The sequence below is a fragment of the Melospiza melodia genome, chromosome 26 (genome assembly GCF_035770615.1).
Source record: "Melospiza melodia melodia isolate bMelMel2 chromosome 26, bMelMel2.pri, whole genome shotgun sequence".
Lineage (NCBI taxonomy): Eukaryota > Metazoa > Chordata > Aves > Passeriformes > Passerellidae > Melospiza > Melospiza melodia.
The window spans coordinates 7,347,308-7,367,477 of record NC_086219.1 but is presented as its reverse complement, the minus strand read 5'-3'; the positions used below and the strand labels follow the sequence as shown (position 1 = coordinate 7,367,477).

Below are 20,170 nucleotides of genomic sequence, written 5' to 3'. Positions count from 1 at the left end.
TGGTGGGGGCAAACTGGGGGGAATTGGTGAGAAGCGGGTTTTTTTCCTTTCTGCTCTGTTGAAAAAGGGAGTGTGGCAGCCCGGGACCAAGGAATGTTGATGGCAAAGTGCTGAAGGGTGACAGCATCCACCCGACAGCAATGTTTATCCCCTTCCCTCAGGTTGCAAGACCTGTTTCTGTGTGTGTGTTAGCATGACATGAAATAAAATATGAGTAAAATGAGGGCAAAAGGTCCTAGCAGGTGGCCGGGCCCCTGTGGGGTTTGGGATACACATTCCCACGAGTGTCCCCAGCTGATGGGATCGGAGGCCACGCCGGCGCAGAGCTGTGTTGTGCTGCCGGGACAGTTGCTTGGAAAAAGAAGGTTAAAAAAAAAAAAAAAACCCTAAACAAATCGAAGAGGAAAAACTCACCCAGGCAGGCAGCAGCAGGCTCCGGCGTGGCCGAGGTTTCCAAGGCTACTGCAGCACACTGCCAGCTGGGACACGGCCGCTTTTGGAGTCATTTTGTACAATTTTTACTGTTTGAGCTGGTGGAGCGACTCGTGGCTCAGGTTGTGTGTTGGGCGGGGGGAAATTGCTGAGTGAGGATTTATTTGTTAGGTGCAAGCCTTTGCAAGGGGGGTTGGGCCATGCGAGCTTTCCTAAAGAGCTCTGAGGGGTGTTTCCAGCTGAAATCCTACACCACGACCATCGGGAGCCACAGAGGGGCCGACATCGTCCTGCAGGTAGGGCTGAGGCAGCTGAGCATCCTAAAATGGGAAGGGGAAGGGGAAGGGGAAGGGGAAGGGAAGGGAAGGGAAGGGAAGGGAAGGGAAGGGAAGGGAAGGGAAGGGAAGGGAAGGGAAGGGAAGGGAAGGGAAGGGAAGGGAAGGGAAGGGAAGGGAAGGGAAGGGAAGGGAAGGGAAGGGAAGGGAAGGGAAAGGAAAGGGGAAGGGAAAGGGGAAGGGAAAGGGGAAGGGAAAGGGGAAGGGAAAGGGGAAGGGAAAGGGGAAGGGGAGGTGATGGAGCCCTCCATGCAAAGTGTGGAGGTACCAGTTTGTGCAGGAATTGATGGCCAGAAAAGGGGCTTGGCAAAGCAGGGATGAACCTGGAGCCACCTCCAGCAGCATTCCCTGTCTGTCCCTTGCCTGTCCCAGTCTGCAGGGGTAGCAGAGCGCCATGCAGCCCTGGAATTCTCCGCCTCAGACAACAGCTTCATCCTTCAGGACTTCAACTCCCCCCACGGCACCTTTGTCAACAGCTGCCAGGTGCAGAACGCGGCTGTCAGGGTGAGGCCGGGGGACATCCTGAGCTTCGGCACCGCCGGAGCCTCCTTCGAGCTGGTGCTGGATGGGGCTGCCCAGGTAGGGCTGGGGGTGCCCGGGGAAGGGTGGGTGCTATGGCCCATGGAAGGATGCCCATGGGCAAGGGTGGGTGGGGATGTCCAGGGAAAGGTGCCCGGGGAAATTGGTTGGGTAGGTGCTGCTGTCCAGGGAAGGCTTCAGAAGCAGGAACTCACTCCCAGCTCATCTGGAGATCCTGAGGAAAGGTGCCAAAGGTGAGTGTCAGGAAAATCCACAAACGCCAGAGGGTTTTGTCCAAAAAGGAGACAGAGGAGTCCTTCACCTTTATTCAGGTAAATAATTCTCCCAATTTATCTCCCAGATAAATTATTCTCCCAGTAAAGGGAGAGAGTCCACTGGGGCACATGCTCCTGGGGTTTTCTCTCTCTCAGGGTTTCGGAGGGCACAGCCTCCTCTTATCCTCACTCCTGGCCACATGGTGCCTGTTCCCTTTTCCCCCTGCCTATCTCAGGAGCCAAGCTATCTGGGCTCTACAACAAACCTGCTGCCCAAAGTCAGTAGAGACATTAAGACCCATTTCAAAGACATCAACACCCATACCTTGACCCATCAAATTATTTGTAAAGACAGTAGCTCACATCTTTCCTATCACGGGGGAGGAGGAAATGAAAAGCTGGAGCTCCCTCTGCTGAAAAAACTCGGGCAGTTCGGTAGGAAAATGGAAAAGCGCGGGACAGAGATGCATTAGCAAAGGAAGACCTGGAAAATGTCCTTTCCCTCTGTTTGCATTTTATGTTTCCTCCCAAGCCACTTAACAAGAGAGAAGCTGGGTTTCAAATAAAGCATAGAGCAACTGATAATCCTCAGTAATATTTTTATTATTTTGGCTCTTGAAGAATCCAAGATGCTGCCTAGGTAAAGCTAGATTGTGCTGGAGCAGTGAGCAGTTGGATTCCCAAGGACAGGTGAGCGGTTGGATTCCCAAGGACAGGTGAGGGGCTGAATTCCCAAGGACAGGTGAGGGGCTCAATTCCCAAGGGCAGGTGAGCACAGGAGCGGATCTGCACAGCCTTGCAGAGCCTGTCCATGGGGTGCCTTTTCCTCGCTCTGGGATCCTCCTTTGGAGGGGCAGCTTTGGAGCCTGACCCTGCTGCCTGCAGGGAGGGAACCCCCTCGCTGTGAAGTGTCTGACGAGGGAAGGGATCTCTGCTCTGAGTCTGAGAGGAGGTGCTGTGCAGAGGAGCACACCTGATGGGAATCATGTCCTGCCATGCCCACACAGGGACCCTGTCAGGTTTTTGTGCCATCTCGCTGGGAGCCAGCGCTGTGGGCAGCAGCAGGAGCAAAGCAGCAGGGCTGGGATGTGCCCTGGGAGAAGGGAAGGTGCTGGAGGTGCAGGGAGCCTGCACTGGGGTCTGGGGCTCTGTTAACAGCCGGGGGTTGAAAGACCCACACCCAGGTCTGACCCCCTGGCAGATGTTTAATGCAGCCCTTGTCACTGAGACCTTAGTGGTGGCTTGTCCCCACTGCCCTGGAAAGCTCTGCTCTTTAGGAGAGCAGCACACAGTGTCCTAATTCCCAGTCTGACAGGCCCAGCTGATAGGAAATCAGGAACACAATGAGAGGCTTTGGTTTGCCTGGGAGAATGGGAGAAACAAATGGGATAGGACCATGTGTGAGCCAGGAGAGCTGTGAAAGGAGTGCTCCTGGATTGTGCAAATGATGTGCAGAATTAGGGCAGTCAGATGCAGAGGGAAAAGCTCAAAGAGCAGAAAACCCCAATAATTTCCTTCTGTTTCAGCAAAGCATCTGGATGCCCTGATTAAAATCTGATCCTCACATAATGGAAATGGGAAAAAACTAAAATTGTGCTTCTGCTTAGATCTGTGCCTGGGTTTTCCATGACACAGTGCATGTGAGTCCAGGGCTAAAATACTTCCTAAAATCTTGCAGATAACTTGGTGCTTTCCCACCGTAGGTGTCCTGTCCCCCCTTGAAACGTCACGTGGGGTGGAGTGGGCAGCTCCAGGCTGTTGCAGAGCCCAAACTCCAGACTCCTGCATCTCCTCTGTGCCTGCCCTCGCTGCAGGGACAGCTTCCCCCCGACTCCCTGGGCAGAGGGGCCCCCAGAGCCCCTGGCCACGTGCCCCATCTGGTGCTGCCAAGGCGACCTGCGAGTGCCCGGGACAGGAGCACAGCCAGTGCCACCTCTATGGACACCTCCAGCAGGACCTCTGCCCTGAGGCCAGGTACTCCATGGTGCCAAAAACAGCCATTTCTGTCCTGGTGTCCTCACAGAGCCACTTGATTGATTGGAGCAGAGCAGTGACAAGCGTTGAGCAACTGGGTGCGAGTCATTGTCCCCTGGAGGTGATCAAAATCCATGTGTGGTGCTGGGTGGCATTTGGGTCAGGGAAGAAATGAGCTGTGCCATCGCAAGGGGAATGCTGTTGCCCTTGCAGAGAGACATTTCCTCTTCCTTTTTCCTGGTGTGGGACCCAGAAGGGCCATGACTGACTTTATCTGCACTACCAACTCCTGTGCCTGTTTCTGACTCCTGTGTAAAGTGGGTTTTTTTCCACCCTTGAAGTGGCTGTCTCAAGTGAAAGCACTTGAAAATAGGTCTGTATCCAGTGCACCTCTGGAAATAAAGTATGTGATAGAGCAGGGCAGAGGTGAGGGTTTGGGCTGGAGAAGGTGACATTTGCCATGGATGTTGTGGCCTGGTGCACAGTGCTGGCTTTTCCTGCTGTGGGCTTGGGATTTTTGAGCTGTCATAAGCAACACAAAGTGAGCAGTGAGGCAGCACCATGCACCTCAGTGTGGGCAAAAGCAGGGACAAACACAGCCAGGGTAGCACAAACTCCTTTTTTTGAGAACAACCCAAAGGATCTCCATGCCCTAATGGCAGTGAGCAGCGCTGATCCCATGAGGAAAGACAAAAAAGCAGAGCTTTCTGGGGGGCTGGCCAGTGCTGAAAAATAAGGGCAGCCTCTCTCTGCTGTGTCTCTGCTGCTTTTAGGCTGTTTTGGTTTCCAGAGGTGAATTAACCCTCTCTTCTGTGCAGACTGTTTGCAGTCTAAGTTTTTTGCAGTCGTTTTTTTTTTTCTCTGCTGGTTGGGAGGTGAGCTCATGCCCTGAATAGTGGCCACTGCCTTGGAGTAGTTTTGGGACAAGGGAAAAGGGTGCTGCAGGGAGCATTTTTTCTGCCTGCAGCCACCTCTCGTGCTGATGATTTGCTCTCTTCCAGTCTCAGCCAGCTTCTCAGGTGATGGTGCAAGCAGTGTGGGGGGAGCCCCTTCCCTGGGGCCTCACAAGGTGGATCTCCTACTGCAGGGGAAGGTAATGCTGGGGAGGGAGCAGGGAGGGAGGACCCTGTCCTGGTCCTTGGAGGAGCAGGTGAATCCTGCCCCATGTCTGTGTCCCACCAGGAGTACCAGCAGGGTGTGGGGGGCTGCCACCAGAGTGGGTGGATGGGGACAGGGGGTGGCTGGAGGATGTGCCAAGCCAGGGACAGAGGGTCCCTTGCTGATGGTTGGTACCCCTGGGCAGGGGGTCTGGAGCTTCTGTGGCTGCAGAGTGACCAGTGGAACCTGGATCTGCCAGCAGGGTGAGAAGCTGCTGGAGAAGGAAGTGGGCCACCTTTTTGGTTTGGAAACAGAGTTAAAGGGGAAGGATGTGGTGATGAGAGACCTACAGGAGGAGATCGCAGCCATGGCAAAGAAACTGGCCCAGGCAGCCGTGAGGAACGAGGCTGAGCTGACCCAGAAGCTGCTCACCTTCAACCAAGAGCTGGGAGCCCAAACAGAGGAGATCAAAGCCCTGAGGGAACAGGTACTGGAGGCACCAAGCAGGGAAAACACCTCTCAGGTACAGGTGTGTTTGTGGGCTAACAGCCGTGTTTGAGCAGGAGAGGTTTGTGGGTCTGAAATCAAGGGAAATGAGGGGGAGAGCCTTCCTTCCTTCCTTCCTCACTTCCGCCACTTCCTTCCTTCCGCCACTTCCTTCCTTCCACCACTTCCTTCCTTCCACCACTTCCTTCCTTCTGCCACTTCCTTCCTTCCTTCCTTCCTTCCTTCCTTCCTTCCTTCCTTCCTTCCTTCCTTCCTTCCTTCCTTCCTTCCTTCCTTCCTTCCTTCCTTCCTTCCTTCCTTCCTTCCTTCCTTCCGCCACTTCCTTCCTTCCGCCACTTCCTTCCTTCCTTCCTTCCTTCCTTCCTTCCTTCCTTCCTTCCTTCCTTCCTTCCGCCACTTCCTTCCTTCCGCCACTTCCTTCCTTCCGCCACTTCCTTCCTTCCGCCACTTCCTTCCTTCCGCCACTTCCTTCCTTCCGCCACTTCCTTCCTTCCTTCCGCCACTTCCTTCCTTCCTTCCGCCACTTCCTTCCTTCCTTCCTTCCGCCACTTCCTTCCTTCCTTCCACCACTTCCTTCCTTCCTTCCGCCACTTCCTTCCTTCCTTCCTTCCGCCACTTCCTTCCTTCCTTCCTTCCTTCCTTCCTTCCTTCCTTCCTTCCTTCCTTCCTTCCTTCCTTCCTTCCTTCCTTCCTTCCTTCCTTCCTTCCTTCCTTCCTTCCTTCCTTCCTTCCTTCCTTCCTTCCTTCCTTCCTTCCTTCCTTCCTTCCGCCACTTCCTTCCTTCCTTCCGCCACTTCCTTCCGCCACTTCCTTCCGCCACTTCCTTCCGCCACTTCCTTCCGCCACTTCCTTCCGCCACTTCCTTCCGCCACTTCCTTCCGCCACTTCCTTCCGCCACTTCCTTCTGCCACTTCCTTCCTTCCTTCCGCCACTTCCTTCCTTCCTTCCGCCACTTCCTTCCACCACTTCTTTCCTTCTGCCACTTCCTTCCTTCCTTCCGCCACTTCCTTCCTTCTGCCACTTCCTTCCTTCCGTCCGCCACTTCCTTCCTTCCGCCACTTTCTTCCTGCCTTCCCTCCTTCCTCCCTTCCCCCCTTCCTCGCTTGGCATTGGGATTTCAGCAGGAGCAGCCAGAGCACATTTAAGATGGTATTTGAAGATGCTAAAGAGCAGTCCAACCAAACCACAAGTGCCAGCTGACCCTCTCTGAAGAGGTAGCAGTCAGTGAACGTTCTGGTGAGGAGCACAGGTAAAAACACAGGTAAATCTGTGTTTTGCAGATCAGTGACCTGCAGAAAGGCTCAAACCAAGTTTTTAGCTATTCCCTCCACGAGAGAGACCTGGAGATTGGGAGGCTGCGGAGGGAAAGTGAGAAGTTGAAGAAGGACCAGGCTTTGACTGCAGGTGTTGTATCCCTGGAGCTTTGAGTCAGGGCATGAAGCAGATTGGGACTGGCTCTGGATAAGGAGCAAGCATTGGCCAAAGTGTACAGGCAACAAATTATTCCTAGTGCCTTGTGGGAAGGGACCCTAAAGAGCACCTCATTCCACCCCTGCCATGGGCAGGGACACCTTCCACCACCCCAGGCTGCTCCAAGCCCTGTCCAACCTGGCCTTAGGCACTTCCAGAGATGGGGCAGCCCCAGCTGCTCTGGGCACCCTGTGCCAGAACCTCCTCACATGGAAGATTTTCCTCCCAATATCCCATCTAAATGTCACACCTGGGTGACCTCTGACCAGAGTTGTTTTCCTCAGGTCTGGTGAGCAACATGCAAAGAGAACTCCTGCAAAAGGAGCAGAAAATCCAGCAGCTCCAGCAAGAGACTGAAAAACTGAGTAAGGAAAACCGAGAGAAGGACAAGCAGCTGGCTGTGGTTTCAGCCAAGGTTGGTAGCACTAATTAGGGGCTCAGTAATTTATGACCCCCTGCTTGACATGGGGATAAGGTGGGAAAGCAGGTGAGAAGGGTGGTGCTTCTCTCTGGTGAGGATGGTAGCAGTTGTATCACTGGGTGATGGTCCATGACCATGTCTGGGTGTAGCAGGATGCCCATGGATCAGGGTCTCCTTCCCCTTCTCCTTGCTCTGCATCAGGTACAGTGTGCCCTGGGCTTCTGTGAGCACAGCAGCTGTTTGTACACACAAAATATTCCTGCCAAGGTCCTCCCGAGTAGCCATGGCACTGTGCCATGGGGCTCTCTGTGGCCCAGCCTGGATCTGTCCTTAAAGAAGGTGGCTTGTGCAGTAGCAGGTTGTTCCTCTGCATGGGCAGCTCCTCCTCGACTGGCAGAGCTGCACTGGGAGCATGCTAAGGGCAGAGACTGTGTTGGCTGCAATGTACCTACCAGGAGATCACAAGGATTGACTTGTGAATACCAGAATTGCTGAGGTTGGAAATGACCTAAGGATCACTGAGTCCAGCCATTACCCTAGCACCACCAAGGCCACCACTAAACCATGTCCCCAAGTGTCTACTAAATTCCTGCAGGGATGTCAACTCAACCACTGCCCTGGGCTGCCTGTGCCAGTGTCCCATTCACAGCAGGAGCAATGGTATCACTGCCCTCATGGTTATTTTCCTTGGTTGCCATTCCTTCTAGTGCTCAAGAATTAAAGAAGAAACAAAGCACAAATTCAGAGAGCAAGAACTAATCTCCTGCAGAAATGTGAGTTAAAAGTCACTTTGGGTAAGCAGTGGCTGCAGGAACACATCAGTGAGGGAATAATTAACTGGGCACTGTAAGGGAGCTGTTTGGAACTCAGCTCCCGTCCTGAAAGGCACATAATGGGCATAAGACCTGGGGCAGTCCTGGATCTGCAGCTCTGGTTTACACTGTGAAGGAGAGGGTGGGGAGAGGGGGCTTGGCGGGGGAAGGTGATCAGAAATCAGATTGACTTCCACTTGTAAGCTGATAGAACCACAGTAAATGCAGGTTAGAAGAGAATTCCAGTAAACAGAGTGAGTTAGATGGGCAGAAAATCTTGCTGATCAGTGGAGGTCATCCAGAGGGGCAGTGCCCAGCTGCCCTGGTGAGACCCCCCACCCTCGCTGGGCTCTTACAGCGCATCAAGGAGCTGCAGCGGGACCTGCAGGGGCTGCAGGGGGAGATCAAGAAGCATGAGAGTGTCCAGAAGCAACTGGCTGAGAAAGCCAAGGTACTGCAGGGGACACACTGAATGCAGAGGACACACAGAGGGCAGGTGCCATCATCCCAGGGGGGTGGGATGGGGACCAGCAATCCCTGGGAGGACAGGCTGGGTGAGCAGGGCATCCAACTGTCCTGAGCTCTACCATGGACCCTGATGGAAGAATTAAAATATATGACAGAGTGTCCTGTGTGGGTGTTGGGTGAGGAAGCCAAGGCTGGACAATGTCCCAGGGATGAAACCCAGACAAAAAGTGCCGTGAAGGGTCCATGCTGCAACCCCACTCCCTGCACCAGGACTGCTGTCTGTCTCCTGGTGTTCCAAAGGCACATTTGGATTTGTCTGACGGGAACAGTGGTTGGAATGCCCATGGCGTGGTTTTGGATGTCACTCTGAGGTGCCAAAGCTCTCGTTGCAGGCAGAGGAGGAGCTGAAGGCAGCGTGGTCCCAGCAGGCGCAGCAGCTGCGGGAGATGGAGCGCAGGGAGCGCCTGCTGCAGTCTGACACGCAGAGAGCTGGGGAGCAGGTAGGGATGGGAACATCACCACTGGGCCGTGGGCAGCACAGGGATACAGCTTCCCATGGGGAAGATGTGCTGTGGAAACAGAAACCCAGAGCCCTGAGCACCAAACCCTGGCACAGGACTTACCTTGTCATTGGGTGAATATATAATGCTTATCCAGAATTGGTGTGGGCAGCGTAGACAATGTAGCAGTCTATTAGCATACAGAAAAGGAATCTCTGAGCTTAGTTGTGCTGTCTGGGAGCCACACCAACCTTCCTCAGTGCCTGGGTAATGCTGCTCTGGGCAGGGACAGCCCTTTGCAGATAACATCACCATCAGTGATCAGCAGAGTGGCTGTCAATGATTGGTGGTGTTTGTTTCCATGTGTGGGTCCCTGCTGCAGCTGGAGTCCTTCAAGACCCGAGTGATGCAAGCCTGTTCTCCATCAGCAGCTGGCAGCACAGGGAAAGCTGTGACAGAGCAGCAGGTGAGTTTGGGCAGCAGCTCACAGAGACGTTCAGAGCCTGCAGAGCCCGAGTGGCCCACGGCAGCTGCTGCAGAACAGCTGTGGTGCCTGCTCCATGTGCAGCTGGGCTGCAGCACCCAGCCTTCTCCAGAGGAGGATTTGGGCTGTGGCTGTCCCAGGTCAATGGCACTGCTCCACTGTGAGAGCAAACCAGCCCCTGGCCAGGTAATAATTGGCACAGACTCCATGAATTCACAGAAGACTGATCAATAATCTTTATTAAGAAACCCATTGCTCTTTTTATATCCTAGTTCCCTGCAGGTAGAATTGATTGGTCTTTAATTAAAACACCATCACCACTGCTAATTAAGAAACTCCCCTTTGGTAACAAATCTCCATAACACATTCCACGTGTTCACAATACCAGGTGCAGCAGGTTAAGATAAGAATTGTTTCTCATTCTTTTCTCTGATCTTCTCCCAGACTTTCCCAGAATGATGCCTGGGAAAGTTGTGTGTTTCTCTCTGTGGCCAGAGCTGCTGCCACACTCCATGACATGAAGGGGACACAGTTCTTTTTGTCTCCTAAAGCTTGGAGGGAGTCAGTGGTCTGTGACAGGGACAAGCCCAGGAGTCTGATGTGGCTGCCAGATTGCAGCAAGCCTCAGATGTTGCTCTCTGAGACAATCCCTGGCCCCTCAGCTGGAAAACAGCATGAGCCTTATCCTCCTCTTTCTCCACCCACTTTTGCCAGGTGATAGAGAAGGTCAGGCAGATCTCTGATGAGAACCAACAAAGTCATGAGAGAGAGAAGAGTCTGCAGAAGGAATTAAGCTCCAGGCTTGCAAAGGAGAGGGAGGTGTCTGCAAACATCGAGGTGTTCAAGAATTCCCTGCAGAAGCTCCAGGTCAGCCCTTTAAATACTGAGGACCAAATAGCAGCTGGGAGATAGTGGCACAGGGTGTTTTGTTGGTCTGAGGAAGGGTCAGAGTAAAGATACACCCCTGAAACAAAGCATCATCCCTAAGTGTTCATGTTCCCTGGAGTTTGTCACAGATTCTCCATAAAGCCCATCCTGTTCCACCCCTTGCAATGTGCTGAGACACCTTCCACTGGACAAGGCTGCTCCAAGCCCCATCCAGCCTGGCCTGGGATGTTCAGAAATGTGTCATTTGCCAGTCCCTGAAGGCCACTGACAGTGGACACTGCCTTGTTCCCCTCTGGTTCCATTTGTTCCAGGCGTGCCTGAGGAGCCCCTGCAGCAGTGCCAGCCTGCGGGGGGAGCTGGGGCAGCTGGAGCTGGTGTGCCTGGATCCCTCTGTCTCAGCCATCAGGACAGCAGTGCTGGACATGGCACGTGGTCCCCTGTCCTGGCTGGAGGGTGCAGAGCAGCTCCTGGACAGCGTGGGGATGGACCTGCACACCTCTGGCAAAGGTCTGTGTCCCTGGGAATGTGGGATGTCCTGGCAAGGCAGATGTAGAGGAGAAATTCCAGCGTGAGCCACTCCTTGGGGAGAAAAATCACAGAATCATGGAAATTTTAAGGCTGGAAAATATCTCCAAGGCACCAAGTACAACCATTAAGCCAGCACAGTTCCCAAGTGCCACCGCCTCACACTTTTTTGAACACTTACAAGGATGTGTTCAGGCCCATTCCAAAGCCTGACCATCCTTTTCATGAAGAAATTGTCCTGGATATCCCTAATATGGTGTTATGAGCACCCCACACAGTGAGGCTCCATTGACTTTTGCAGGGCTGTTGGCTGCTCTCGGGAGCTTGTTGGAAAAGAGCCAAGAGATGGCACAGAGGAATCAGATGTTGCAGGTACAGAAATATTTATGCACATAAACCAGGTGGATTTGGACTCTTTTCTATGGGTAAATATGATGGCAGTCCCAAGCAAGCCAGTGCAGCACCTGGACTGGGGATGTGCAGTGTCTGAGGTCCCTGAGTGTACAGGAAATGTAAGGTAAGGAAGACAGAGCCCACTTTCAGTGTGTCCTTATCCTAATGCAGCAGGATGGAGAGGAGATCTCTTTTGTGAATTTTTTGTGAGTTTTTGTGAGGTTTATTTCTTGCCCTGCTGCTGACACACTTCCTTTAATACCTCCATGTCTCCCTGCAGGAGCAATTAGAGAAGCTCCAGGAGCTGCAGGCAGAGCTGCTGCAGGAGCACACAAAGGAGCTGGAAGCAAAGCATGAGCAAGACTTACAGATAAAAATCCAGCAAATTGTCCTGGAAAAGGACAAGGAGAGCAAACAGGTACAGTGGCATGGTTGGTGTTTCAGAAGAGGAATGTTATGCAGGAAAAATGGATGTCTATAGGAGTGTTGGATAACAGGAGGAGGAGCCTCTAACTCCAAACTGAATGCCAGTCCCAAGGGACTGGATATCCTCCCATATGGATCCAGGAGGTGTAAACTCACAAAAATATCCATGGTGGAATGGGGAAGCACCTGCAGGTAACATCAGGATGCACAGCCTCCAGTCAGTCACCAGGGGACAGCGGAAAGCAAGGAGCATGGTGATCCACGAGCTTAGGGAAACAGTGCACTGCTGCTTCTCAAGCCTTCTCTGCCTCCCTCCCCCTGCTGGGGTCCTGTGGGCTCCTTTTTGGCAGGAAAAGGATATTGCTGTGGAGCAAGGGGCAGCAGTCCCCCTCAGCCCCAGGGAGCCCCAGGCCATTGCATCAGTGGCTCTGGTGTGGGGTGCAGTGTCAGTCAGGGCGTGAATGGGTGTTTTGCCATGTGTGTGTTGTGATCATGGTGGCCTTGTGGGACAGTTTCCAGTCTGCTTCTGTGCCTGGCACCTTGGGAGTGGTGGTTTCCTGGTGTTCAGTTTTCTGAGGATTCAGTCAAGGAGCAGCCAAACAGCTCCTACTCTGTCTCTCAGCTGTGCTTTTCCCCAGGTGCTCTCATCCTCTCCTTCACTGAGTTACCTCGTGTCCTGGCAAGCTTTTCTCCCATCATCTGCCCCTGCTCTGGAGCAATGACCCTCCCTGGAGCAATGACCCTCCCTGCTGCTTTCCTCCTTGGAGCTGAGGTCTTTTTTTCCTGAAGTGAACCTGTGGTCTCTTGATTCACAGATTCTGGAAAGCGCCGTCACTGAGGAGAAGGAAAAGTGCAAGAAATCTGTGGAGGAAGAACAGAGGAAGATCCAAGAGTTGGAAAGCCACCTTAGAAGCATGGCTGAGGTGAGCATGGGAGGTGAAGCAGAACAGTTCATTCTTGGAATGAAGAAAAGGGAAAGTGTAGTGTGATGCTCCAGGGGCTCAAATCAGTGGAAGAAGGGGTTTCCCTGCCCTCCTAAATACACAGAGAGCAGCTCTGCACAAAGAAAGGTAATTACTGCTAATTTCCTCTGGTAGGAAACAGCAAAGAGGGCAGAGGAGCAGGAACTGACAGAGGGAAAGCTGAGAGAAGCTTTGCACGAGCTGAAGAAAATCACTGCACAAGAGGTACTTGCACCGACCTGTGCAGGTGGAGGATGCAGGGCTGGAGAAGAAGGCTTCCCCCATCCCTGAAATCCTTCCCTTCCTCCATTCTTGTGATCACCATCCAGGAGAGATGATGGTGATCCTGAAAGAAACCCAGTGCTCCCAACCAAGCTCCCACGTCTTGTTTCCCAGGCTGTGTTACAGCAGCAGGTGCTCCAGCAGAGCCAACAGCTCAGGGCTGTGCAGGAGGAAAATGAGCTGCAGAGGCAGAAACTGCAAGAAGAGGTGGCAGGATATAGGGAGCAAAGCAGGCAGCATTCCCTGACCATCCTGGCTTTAGAGGACAGGCTGCTCGAGGCCACTCAGCAGCAGAAGGTGCTGGAGGAGGAAAAGGCAGCGCTTGTGGAAAAGATGGAAGGTTGGTGAGGGTTGTATGGGATGTGCCTGTACCAGGAACTGACTGGGTTAACATGAAATGTGTGTGGAGATGGAACAGTGAACAGCTGCTGTAGAAAACATTGGGAAGATGTTGAATGAAGGTTATTTCCCTGCAGGACAAGCTGTGTGAGGCCCTGCAGAAGCCATTTCATTGTCTGGTGGTTTTGGAGAACATTTTTTCATTGTTTGGTGGTTTTGTCAGGGCTTTGCCACTGGAGAAGGGCTCTTGGCCCTCTAAAATTACAGACTGGTATGCTTTGGGCTTCTCCAAGACAGAAGCAACCCCAATCAAGGCTGGATGTCAAGAATTGTCCAGTTGGCCTTGGAACTGGGCTCTCAGGGACATGGTTTCCCAAACAGACAGTCCTCAGAGCTGCCACATGAAGGAAATTATTTGTGTAGCAGAAGCAACAAGCATGTAAGTGTTTCAAAGAAGTAATAGGCCTTTTTTGTGTGTGTGTCCTTTAGGACTTCAGTGTGATGCCCACAGCTCAGCACCGGGAGCTTGGCTGGAGATTTGTCCTGCCATGGAGTCTCATGCTTGTCTGAGGTGAGCAGCAGTTGCTGATGGTGATCAGAGATGCTTAGAGAAGGGCAGGGACCACTTGGGAGAGCCTAAGGAAGTCCAACGCCGCCTGTCCCAAGATCTTTTCAGTCTGGGACAGGACTTGAGTCCCTTTGCTAGGCTGAAGTGATCCTAAGGGCAAAGAGCATCAAAGTGATGCCAAACAGCACATGACAATCTGCCATCCCCTCTGGATGGCTCCAGGTGACAGCAAGTGGTGTGGCCAATCCCACACCACAGGGTGACCCCCGGGGACCAAAAGGCAGGTAAAAAAATAATGAAATAATAAAATATTAAGCAGGAATGCAGCACAGGAAGGCATGCATGGGCTCCCTGCAATGAGGTTTCCCGATGGCTGAGAGATCTGCACTGATCTTTCCCAGGAAACTGCGGGAGGAGCTGGCAGTGGTGCAGGGCACACTCCTGGAAAAGAAGGCAGTCATCAGCAGGCTCAGCAGGGAGCTGTCAGAAACCAGAGCCAGGATGTCGGACATGAGAGGTGGGTGATGTGCACTGTGTGCCTGCCATCGTCCCCATCCTCCTCCAAGCATGCACAGATCACACGAAATTGATGTCACAACTCTAAGGCAATGCTTTGTCCTGCTGGGGGCAAAGCAGGCAGTCTGTTCCCTTTGGGAAGGTGAATTTCTCCCCATCCTTGGCTAAGTAATAGCAGTGACAATGAGAGAGCAGAGTAATCAGGGGGAGAGCAGGTAGACAAAAGTGAGCTCGAAATCACACTGGTGAACTTCTTGGAGCTGAAGATGTTCTAAGCCAGTGGACTGGGAAAGCCTTGCCTGAAATTCCTCTATGAGCAGGGCTGTGAACACGAGGAATATGTGGAGTCAAAAACTGCAAGTCAGAAAATGCTGGTGACGTGTCCTCCTTCAATCTGAAGGAAAATTGCCACAGCAAGGAATTGTCCTGGCTGGTACCTCCACAAAGAGACTGGGATTTAGTAAAGCAGGATGTCCTGTTGGCATGGCCCAGGATCGGAGGGCAGCTGCCAAGGGCAGGACTCTGCAGGGATGAGCCCCATTGTTGCTCCCATGAGGGTGCACCAGCTGCAGATCCCCCAGGACTGGGTGGTGAGTCAGCCAGCATCCCACGAGGCTGTTCTGTGCTTAGGGGAGCTGAGTGAAGAGCAGAAGGTGGAGCTGGAGCACAGCCAGAGGCAGCTGAAACACCGGGAGTGGGAAGTCAACCAGCTCCGGGAGAAGCTCTCCGAGATGTCCAACCTTGTGGAGGAGAAGGATCAGGCCCTGAGAGCAGCAGCTGAAGAATTAAGGTACACCCTGACATCACCCAAGGCTTCACAGATGCCACTCTGTGTGTCCCCAGCAGCTGATGGTGTTTAGGGTTCTCCTCAGAGCAAAAGGCATGTGTGAGAGTATCAGGATGGAGCTCAGCTCTGAATCCATGACACATGAACTGAAATGGGGGTTTAGTGGAGCTCATGCCAGTAGATCTGTTACTCAGGCACTTGTATCTAAGCAAGTGTTCCCACCCACACCATGGTAGTCATCAGTGGGTGCCCAGGGTGCTGCTCTCCACGAGCTGTTTGGGTCACCTTCCTCCATTGTGAGGTCCCACAACTTCTTGTCTCTGCACACAGCCAAGCCCAAAGGCGCTGCCAGGTGCTGAGGGATGCCTCCCAACAAACGCGGGAGAACGCAGAGGATGCTCCAAGGACACCAGTGCAGCTGAGTGAAGCCTCCCAGAGGGTGAGTGCTCATGGAGAGCACGAGGTGTGGGTTTGCCAAGAGCACTGATGGGATCATGGTGGGAGCCAGGGCTGGAGCTGCCCTGCACTGGTCCGAGGCTGGGATGGCCGGGCACCCTCCCCGAGCCAGGGCTGCCTGTGCTGCCTCTAATCCAGGGAACCCTCAGCCCCCACCAGGCTGCTGCTGGTTAATGAGCTGATGTTTGCACAGCACTTTGGAACCACCAAGTGTTGTGCGCGCTAATGGCTGCGTTAATTGCCAATTAGAGGGAATAGCAACATGCAAGCATTCCTTCCTTTTCCCAGCTTGCCAGGCTGTGGATGCTGGCTGTGCAGGTAGTGCAGAACCAGTTCTAGGGTTGGATGTGCAGAAGTAGGGGCAGCTTGTTGCACAGGACAGGAAGAAATGCTCCTCATTCTCCTGTGCCAAATCCCTGTTTGATTTTCCCGAGGCTGGAAAAGGGAAGAAGTGGCAGGTGGTGGCGGCAGCAGATGGAGGGGCTGTGGGAATTGAACATTCTGTACAGCGAAGGTGGCAGCCAGCAGCGTGCCAGCGGGGCCGGCTGGCTGCGGGGGCACGGTGACTCACTGCCAGCTGAGGAGGGGCGGGAGGCACTGCCCGTCCTGCTCCGCATGCCCTGATGGGGAGGGAGAGCCCAGTGCTGGGGGTGCCACTCGGGAGCGGGATGGGCTGAGATGTGGGGTGACAGCAGCCAGACGGGAGCTGGGGGTCTGCAGCCATCATCAGCCCTGTGGCCCTAGCCCCATCGCAGGGTTTTGGATGTTTGTCATAATGTGGCGATCTGGATGGGGCTGGGAGAGGCAAGCACATGTAGAGAGTGATGTCCAAGTCTGTGTAGGGACAATCTCTGAAGTGCACCAGTGTTTGTGTGTCGATGGCAAATGCTCTCTGGTGGTGCAAAGGACAAGGGGAAAACGCCAACGTGGCTGTTCAGAGCTGTGCACCAGCCTCTCCTGGCTCTCCAGAGCATTTGCAGGGTTCATATCCTGACCATAGCAGGAAGGAGGTCTCTGACAAGTTGTCTATCCACCCCCAATCCATGGAGATGCTCCCCAGGCTTTGCTCTTGTGCCAAGTGCCCGGTGTCTGGCAGCGGGGCTGTGTTTGCATTGAGCCTGTGCTGTGCCAGCTGCAGACTGGGCAGAAGCTGTCTTCTTTCAGGAGCCACCATCAGCCTTGGCTGAGCTTGGTGCCAAGTGCCGAGGCCTCAGGCACGAGGAAACAATCCAGCGCCAGAAAGAAGGTTTGGCTGAGCTCCGGGACAGAGTGAAGATGCTGGAGAAGAGACAGTGCTCAGGTGAGCAGGGCTCTCCTAGAACTATGGAATGCTTTGGGTTGGAAGAGACTTTAAGGACCATCTTGTTCTGCTCCCTGCCATGGGACACCTGCCACTGTCCCAGGTTTCTCCCAGCCCCATCCAGCCTGGCCCTGGGCACTTCCAGGGATGATGCAGCCACAGCTGCTCTGAGCAACCTGTGCCAGGGCCTGCCCACCCTCACAGGGAGGCTGGGAAAGCTGGGCAGCCTCAAAGTTGTGTGGAGAGTGGAACAATTTGTCACCTCCAGGTGCTGTGAAGAGCAATTCAGAGCCACTGGTGGTCTGCATGGAAGACTTACCAGAGAAAATAGTCCAACAAAGAGGTCTTGAGCTGGAACCTGTTCCTGTGTTGGGAGAAAAGCTGAGGGCTGGCAAGGTAGGGAGGCAGTGTGTGTTTGTAATGCCTGTGACTTTGTTTGGAAAGTACACTCTGGGAAAGGGAGAAATAGGTTTTCAGAGCTGCTACAAAAGGAGTCAGAGTAGGAGATACAGCTGATGGATGGCAGGCAGTGCTCCTGCAGGGGTGGCAGCTCCATCAGGACCAGCACATTGCCTGGGATGCCATGGGCTGAGCAGGGTGGGAGGCTTGGCACCACAGCAATACTGGAGTGGTTTTCCCATGGGGCGAAAGGGAGGCACAAGGCCCCTTGACCAAAAACCAGGCCCAACATGGGCTCCATGGGTCTTTCCCTGTCTTTGCAGGTTCCTGACCATGTTCCTAATGGGAGCTCATTCAGGATCACCAACAGCACAGTGAGCTTGGAAATGGCTGAGGCGACAGACTTGGGTGAGAAGATGGTATGTCAGGGATAGATGTGGTAAATGGTGTAGAGTGTGTGTACATGCCCAGAGTGTGTAGAGTTTAGATGTTTTTTGAAAACATTTCAGAGGTATGTCACATCAGGATGCTGCAGGAATTTGAAGATTAACTGCTCTGTGGTCCAGTTAAAGACACCCCTGTCCATGGCAGGGGGGATTGGTTGATGACCTTTAAATTTCCTTTCCAATCTAAACTATTCTATGGCCCAGAGCACATTGTGTGTCTGCCAGGACATCCTGGGACCCCAGAGCATGCCACGGTACATCAGAGAGGCTGGGGAGCAGTGGAGGGAGCTGCCAGGGAAGGGGTCCATGGGTAGCACAACTGGTGGGTTGTGCAAGGGGTTCCTTCCCTCCAAAAAATGCAGGGAAACACCCAGCAGGGAAAACTATAATCTTAGGAAAGGAAGCAATCCAATTCCAGTGAGCTGTGCAGGTGTGAATGAGATGCAAACCTACTTTCCTTGGGACACTGTCATGTCCTCAGGAAAGCAGACAGAAAGCAGATGGCTGAGCAGCGTGATGGAATGCAGCAGACCTGGTAAATAATGCATTGCCTCTTCTTCCCACAGTACCTTGATGTAATCGGTGCTCTGGGAAGCCTGGTGGAGATGAAGGAGCTGTCAGGAATGCAGCCTCTGCAGCACCTTCCTCAGGAGAGAAGGGCAGAAGTGGGACTGCAGAGACAGAAGGCCCTGGAGCTGTTGTACAAAAAGATCAGGAACCTCCAGGTTCGCCTGGAAAGGAAAGAAAAAGTGCTGAAAGATTATGAGGGAAGTGTGGAGCAGCTCAGGTATGGAAAGCCAGGGTTCTGAAAAAGACCTGGTCTTTAGATGCCAAGTGACAGGGAGCCTGGGGCAAGAACTGACATGGCACTGCTGAGTCCTGTCTCTGTCTGGGACCAGTCTGTGTCTATGGCCGCGGTACAAAAGTCAAATGTCAAGAGGAGTGGGGAAACATCCTCCCCACTCTGCAGTGCTACCTTCTGCAGCCTCACACAGTTGAGCAGTGTCAGAGCCAGGAAAGCCTTGACAGGTTCCCTTGTCCTGGGTGGCTGGAGCAGCAGTGGCAGTGGCAGCAGCTGGGACAGAGGGACGGTGTCAGCAGGACCAAGGAAGGCATGGGAGAGCACAACTGAGGGTCAGGGCGTTGATAAGGGCAAAAGACCAACAGAATCCTCCCCTCCTGTTTGGCACAGGCAGAGCCAAGCTTCCCTGCGAAGGTGCCAGGAGGAGATGTCCAACCTGGAAGATGAGGCCCACAGGGAAGCAGAAGAAAAGGCCCTGCTGAGAGAGGCTCTGCAGAGGATGCAGCTCCAGCTGGACCGGGAGAAGAGGCTGCGACAAGCGGCCAAAAGGCACAAGGTGAGAAGGCAACACCCAACTCCTGCTCTTTGTACAACAGGCGACTCCACCTGTTGGGAACCATCCACAGAGTGGTCGGTCAGACCATCCCAAGAGGCTGGAGGTTCCAGGCCCCCAGTGCTCAGCCGCAGCATCGTGGCCACATCCCTTGATGAGGCTGGAGGAGGTGCTGACACCTGTAGCGATGGGTTTGCACCATGTATGAGAGCGAGGGAGAGGACCAGGTCATGCTGAGCTCACGAGGTCAACGCTGTGTCTGTTGTCTCTGTTCTGCAGCCTGGAGCCACAAAGACTCTCTGCTCGGGCAAGCTGAAGGCCAAGGGGTGCATGGCAGGTGCTGCCAGATTGGGAAGATCATGGGAGCAGCACCACAGGGACCTTCACTAGGCGGTGGTCTGCAGTAGGAACAGTCATTGCTGTGGACTCTGTCAGGGTGGGGGTGGCACGAGGTGAGGGTGTATTTTGAGGAGCTCCAGTTTGTATCCTGTAGCTCCTGGGCACACTGATGTGACTGTAAAATGTAGGACCTGACTTTCCCACAGTCTGTGTCCCATAGAGTGTGGTGGGTTTTCTGGCAATGGAAAAGGTGGTGAGGATATATCCAGTGTACATGTGTGTGTGTGAATGCAGCCCAGTGACGTGTGAAGTCAGTTGTGGGGGGCATGTCCTGTCCTTGCTGAAGTGGCCTCAAGCACATGAAGCCAACATGGCTTGAAATATCCCTTGCAATCCTGTGTCCTCCAGTCTCCATCGTGTCACGGGGAAACGGGAACATAAGGCACGATGCAGTACGGAATTCTGGAGTTCCTGGAACTCCCCAGGAATGCTGGACCTGCCACCTGGGAAGGGGGAAGAAGAGGACCTGTGCCAGCCACACCAGTACTGCAGCAGCATGAGGCCGAGCTGGGGAGATGAGAGCAACACGCCGGTGGGGTGGGGTGATGGCACAGGCACTCACTGATTCTGATCCTTAGCAAAGGTGAGAACAGACCCTGGATTTTGTGGGGCAGCAGTGTTTTGGGGAGGGGGTCCCTGCAGGCAATAGGCAGCTCCAGCACATCATCCCTGCAGCTGCTGTGCCTCAGCACCACTCGGAGCAGTCCCTGTGCCGAGTCCTCTGCAGACCCCTTCGGCTGAGGATAATTTGGATATGAGCAAAGCCCCACTGCGGTTTCTTGGTCTTTATTTTTTAATAGGATAAAAAAGGTCTGGAAGCAGAGGGCTGCAGCA

General features: G+C 53.6%; 1 protein-coding gene across 4 annotated transcripts; it reads left to right on the top strand.

The window, feature by feature from the left end:
- Window positions 1-454: 454 nt before the first annotated feature.
- On the top strand, window positions 455-19,669 carry FHAD1 (forkhead associated phosphopeptide binding domain 1). Of its 4 annotated transcripts, none has more exons than XM_063177077.1 (28): window positions 455-728; window positions 1,140-1,346; window positions 3,265-3,535; window positions 4,537-4,628; window positions 4,896-5,120; window positions 6,421-6,544; window positions 6,895-7,025; window positions 7,739-7,804; window positions 8,202-8,294; window positions 8,704-8,811; window positions 9,194-9,277; window positions 10,010-10,162; window positions 10,495-10,690; window positions 11,010-11,080; window positions 11,382-11,519; window positions 12,343-12,450; window positions 12,625-12,714; window positions 12,886-13,111; window positions 13,600-13,681; window positions 14,080-14,195; window positions 14,825-14,984; window positions 15,312-15,420; window positions 16,602-16,737; window positions 17,006-17,133; window positions 17,460-17,555; window positions 18,149-18,369; window positions 18,775-18,940; window positions 19,217-19,669. In XM_063177077.1, the coding sequence occupies exons 1-28, from the start codon at window positions 633-635 to the stop codon at window positions 19,325-19,327; spliced, it is 3,804 nt and encodes a 1,267-aa protein (XP_063033147.1). In that variant the 5' UTR covers window positions 455-632; the 3' UTR covers window positions 19,328-19,669. The 4 variants fall into 4 exon arrangements, with proteins under 4 accessions (XP_063033147.1, XP_063033146.1, XP_063033148.1 ...); XM_063177076.1 differs by having other exon boundaries at window positions 4,893-5,120; XM_063177078.1 differs by lacking the exon at window positions 8,202-8,294 and having other exon boundaries at window positions 4,893-5,120.
- Window positions 19,670-20,170: the final 501 nt, after the last annotated feature.

Excerpts from the sequence above, each read along its gene's own strand:
- FHAD1 (XM_063177076.1), top strand. The coding sequence starts at position 633 with ATGCGAGCTTTCCTAAAGAGCTCTGAGGGGTGTTTCCAGCTGAAATCC. Across the intron at positions 11,081-11,381 it reads AGAGGAATCAGATGTTGCAG|GAGCAATTAGAGAAGCTCCA; the intron begins GTACAGAAATAT and ends GTCTCCCTGCAG. Across the intron at positions 17,556-18,148 it reads CAGACTTGGGTGAGAAGATG|TACCTTGATGTAATCGGTGC; the intron begins GTATGTCAGGGA and ends TTCTTCCCACAG.